The 4,491-nt window shown below is 33.2% G+C and overlaps 1 protein-coding gene across 1 annotated transcript; it reads left to right on the plus strand.

The window, feature by feature from the left end:
• The first annotated feature begins 912 nt into the window (after positions 1-912).
• LOC107812400 (protein SMALL AUXIN UP-REGULATED RNA 12-like) lies at positions 913-1,826 on the plus strand. Its single transcript, XM_016637490.2, has one exon. It carries the CDS (start codon positions 1,006-1,008, stop codon positions 1,504-1,506), a length of 501 nt encoding a protein of 166 aa, XP_016492976.1. The 5' UTR covers positions 913-1,005; the 3' UTR covers positions 1,507-1,826.
• Positions 1,827-4,491: the final 2,665 nt, after the last annotated feature.

Consider the following 4,491-nt stretch of genomic DNA (forward strand, 5'->3'; position numbering starts at 1 on the left):
TTTACCCTAATAATATATGCATGCGCCGATTGCAACAAATATTTTTTCATAAATGACTATTCAGGTTAATCAAGTATTACTAGGGCCGGGTAATAGAATTTAGTGTACTTTCTTCCACATATCATTTACCTAACGAGGGAAAATAGAATTGTTGAAGAAAATAAAGGGAAACAAAATTTAGTACGCTTTATTCCACATCTCTTTTTACACCCTTCTTCTATTTATTTTATGTGATATACTTTCTATATTAATTTGTTAAAAATAACAGATTTTATATTTGAAAATAATATAATTTAAAATTCATATATACTACAATGAGAATATTTTATAACTATACAAATATTATAATATTTTAAAGGCTTTAAGTTTTAAAGATCTTATAACCACATAAATATTATGATATATTTAATTAAAAAAATTGTTTTTCTCATTAAATTTTATATTAAGTCAAAGTACATCATTTAAATTGAAAAAGAGAACGTATAATAAAAGAAAATAGAATTTAGTACACTTTATTTCACATTTCTTTTTACCTAACAATAATCAAAAAAACAAGAGTTAGTACACTTTATTCCATATTTTATTTTATTTTATTTTATAATAAAAGAGCATCGGTGGGCAGAGCTATTCAATTCCCATACAGCCGAAATTATTCTAAGGTTAGCGCAAACTAATTCTAAAACACAAAAAGGAAATAAAATGTAGTAGTACACTTAAATCCACATTATTTTTTACCGTATAACAAAGGAAAAATAAGATCAAGTACACTGTTCCACATACCCTACCACTCCACGCCCGGTCTTCTAGGTGACTAGGTTCCCCAAAGTCTTTAACTGCCATTCTGTCTGCCTTCTCCTATAAAGTCTCTTCACACATCCCTCTCTAACGCTCCTCCTCTCTCTCTTTTACTCTCTCCTAGCCTATAACCACCCCCCCCCCCCTCTCTCTCTCTCTACAAAACTTTAAGGAGAAAGAAAGAGCGAGCGGCTCATCAAACAAACAACAATGGCTTCCACCATCAAAAGAGTTCACATGATTACCCAAATTGTGAGGCTCAAACAAGTTGTCAAACGCTGGAAAAACAACTCCCTTCGCCCCCGCTCCTCAGTCCTCTCTTATTCCTCCTCCGATTCAGACGAACCGGCTCAACCCGGTTTAAATCGCCGCACACCTTCCGGTTCATTGGCAGTCTACGTGGGCCCAGAGCGCCGACGGTTCGTGATACCGACCCGGTTCTTGAATCTCCCGGTCTTTATCTCACTCCTCGACAAGGCGGAGGAGGAGTTCGGGTTCCAGCCCAGTGGCGGGTTGGTTTTACCCTTTGAAGTTGAGTTTTTTTCGGAAATCTTGAGGCTGCTTGAAATGGATGAGCAGAAATTCGGACATTATGGGTTGGATGAGATTGTCATGGTGATTTCTGAAGTGGGTTTTGAATCTTTAGATCAGTCTTGTAAAGAAGCGACTTCTCATGGTTTTGCTCCTCTGCTTCAGAATGCTAGGGTTTGACCGGCCGGTTTTTCTATCATTGTGGCAGCCGGTTCGGTTCTCGAGAAGGGAGATTTGGGTTTAGGGGGTTTTATTTTTCCTTTGCCTAACTAACCTTGTTTGAATATTTCTAGGAAGTTTTTATCTTTTCTTGATTTTCAACCATCCATGAGCCCAGAAATTTGGTTTTATGAATGTTTACTGGGTTCTTAAGAGATTTGGGTGATCTTTTTTTTAGGTTCTAGTGCTTTTTTACCCCCAGATTATGACATTGTTCTGGTGGTGTGATGATGATGAAAATAGCAACAAGTAATGAAATTTTCTACTAATTGACTTTTGAATTTATAGAATCTTAATGCTAGTACTCTCTTTTTTTTAGTGGTTTTTAGATCTGATTTTCTGATAGTTTTTCCATGTTTGCAATCAAATTTTTAGTTGATTATGAGAATCAATAATATTGCTGAGCTGTTTCAATCGAATGGTGCTCAATCAGTTCCATAATCATATCGTTTCACCTAATTGTTAAATAGAATTTCCTTATTGCAAAAGAATCACTTATTTATGTTTTAAATAATAGCTAATCATTGTTTAATAATATTATATTTTGGGTGGTATGCTGGGTTGTTTTTCCAGGATTCTAGTATTTGCTCTCCGTCTTTATCTTGATTTATGCATTTTAGAACCAAAAAAAGGGAAAGGATATCAAATAATTACGACATTTAGCACACTTTCGTTATGATTTTACATAATGCTTAAGAAATTTAACTCCTCACAGAAAAATAAAAAAAAATATAAAGGAGGAATTTGATCTCTACTGGACTTCATACTTCATACATCTTGTTTGATAATGAATAAAGATCTTTTGTTCCGATAATGAATAAAAGATGAATTGGATAAAATAAGTGTCATACTCTTATCAAATTTTATCCTGACTCGTTCACGTTTACAGCACTAGCCGAAATCTCCAACTTTATCTCAAAAAGAAAATCATTAATGTGCAAACATAAAACTTATATTTTCAATAATTCCCCTCCCACTCTCCTAACAGTAATTAATTTTAAAATTTTAAAAAATAAAACTTCTGTCTTACCTCATTCGAGTTAAATAGCCTTCAATTTTTGATTTTCTTTCCTACAGAGCAATTTATTGAAGCATTCATGTGAGAAAAAAGAAATTTAGAGTATGACTTAAATTTTGGTTATGGACAATTCTATAAGTAGTCACTAATAAATCAGGAGGCAGAATAACATGGTAGATACTTGTATTTATACCGCTTTGATATTTCGCTTTCTCTATTTTGCGAAATTTCATCTAAATACTTGTACGTGTTCAAACATAGTATTTTAAACGCTTTTGACCATTGACTAAACTTATGTGGCATTTATATGATTGAAATGAATAAAACGCGTGATTTATATGCACCTATAGTACGTGAATTCACTGAATTTGTGATTTTACTTCGATGGAAATAAGAAAAAAGACAACCAAAAAATAAACAAAAGAAAAAAGGAAAAATATAACTAAACTCCCCTCCCTTATTCTCTGGTTCTCCCCCTCCCTTTTTTTTTTCTTCACCAATCCCTGCCTTTCCCGTTTCTCTTCATCTTTCTATTTATATTCCTTTCTTTCGTAAGATTTTCTCCTTTTGCATCCCTTCTTCCATAAATTCGTCTCCAACCATCTTCTTCCCCTTTTCCCTTTTTATGGTTTCACCATTTTTTCCGATGGTTAAAGTTTCTAAATCAAAACCTTTCTTTCACCGATATTTTCCAAAAACAAAAATATATTAAAATAAATAAATAAATTTTATTTGGATTTCAATACTTCTTAAATACTAAGTGTGTTGGGCATCTTTTCTGGCGATCGAAGCATTTCAAAATTTTGGGCTTGATGGTTATCTTCTATGGCTACTATTTTTTTGTCGCTGGCGGAAGGAGCGGTGTCGCGATGGTCATTAATGGGTCTAAAAATGGGTAAGACTAGTGAAAGTTCATGGTGAGTGATGGAGTGATTGTGAATTTGTGTGTGAGTGTCAATTAAAATCTTGTAAATTCTGCCCGTTTGAATTTGGAAAAAATGTGCAGATGAGCCATTGTTTCCGGTGGGTTGATTGAAGCATGGTTTAAAGGACCCAAAAATGGAGGAGAGAACGTGAAAACGGTGGGTTTTAATTTTAGTTATTCAAATGAAAATTTTAATTGACAAAAATAAAAAATGACATAGCAAGTGATGTGGATCTGATGTGTCATTCGCGTCAAGCAAGTGAGAAACACGTAACATAGTCTTACAAAGAGGTGTTTAAAATACTTTGTTTGGACACATACAAATAATTAGATAAAATTTCACAAAGTAGAGGGACCGGATAAAAAATAATATGGCAAGTGATGTGGATTTGTTTGGACACGTACAAAGTCGCACTACCGTGATTCACAATTAAATATTTAGAAACACAAAAGTATAAGCAAATATTATTGGCCCAAACCCGCTTCCAATACACTACCAAAAATTGGAATCCATGATTCATATCATTTTTTTTTTTTAAAATTAAGTAATTTCGTATTATACAATTCCTTTCTTCGTAAGATCCTTCTTAACGGGATACTGAGAAAAATTCTAAAATGGATCCGCCCTTGACTACCATTGAACTTTGAAGCACGTACAAATATGTAACACTATAGCAAACTCATGTTTGCTGTATTATCTTTCTTGTTTGTAACTGCATGGAATTTTGTTTCTCTAGAAGGGCTAGATGTTGTGATAGCTATAATATAAAAAAGGATAAAAAATATCCCTAATCTATTCGATTTGGTTTATAAATATCCTCCTTAAACAATTGTCTAGCATTGCCCTCAATATTTTCTTCTGGCTTAAAACTACAAGTCTTAAAATTGTGGCATTTTTAAGCCAAAAGAAAACGTTGAGGGCTTCCAATAGATTAATGGAGCACATTTATAAAATAAATCGAATAGGTGGAAAGTAATTTTTTTTTGGCTCTTTTCCATTAAT

The sequence above is a fragment of the Nicotiana tabacum genome, chromosome 13, assembly GCF_000715075.1.
Source record: "Nicotiana tabacum cultivar K326 chromosome 13, ASM71507v2, whole genome shotgun sequence".
NCBI lineage: Eukaryota > Viridiplantae > Streptophyta > Magnoliopsida > Solanales > Solanaceae > Nicotiana > Nicotiana tabacum.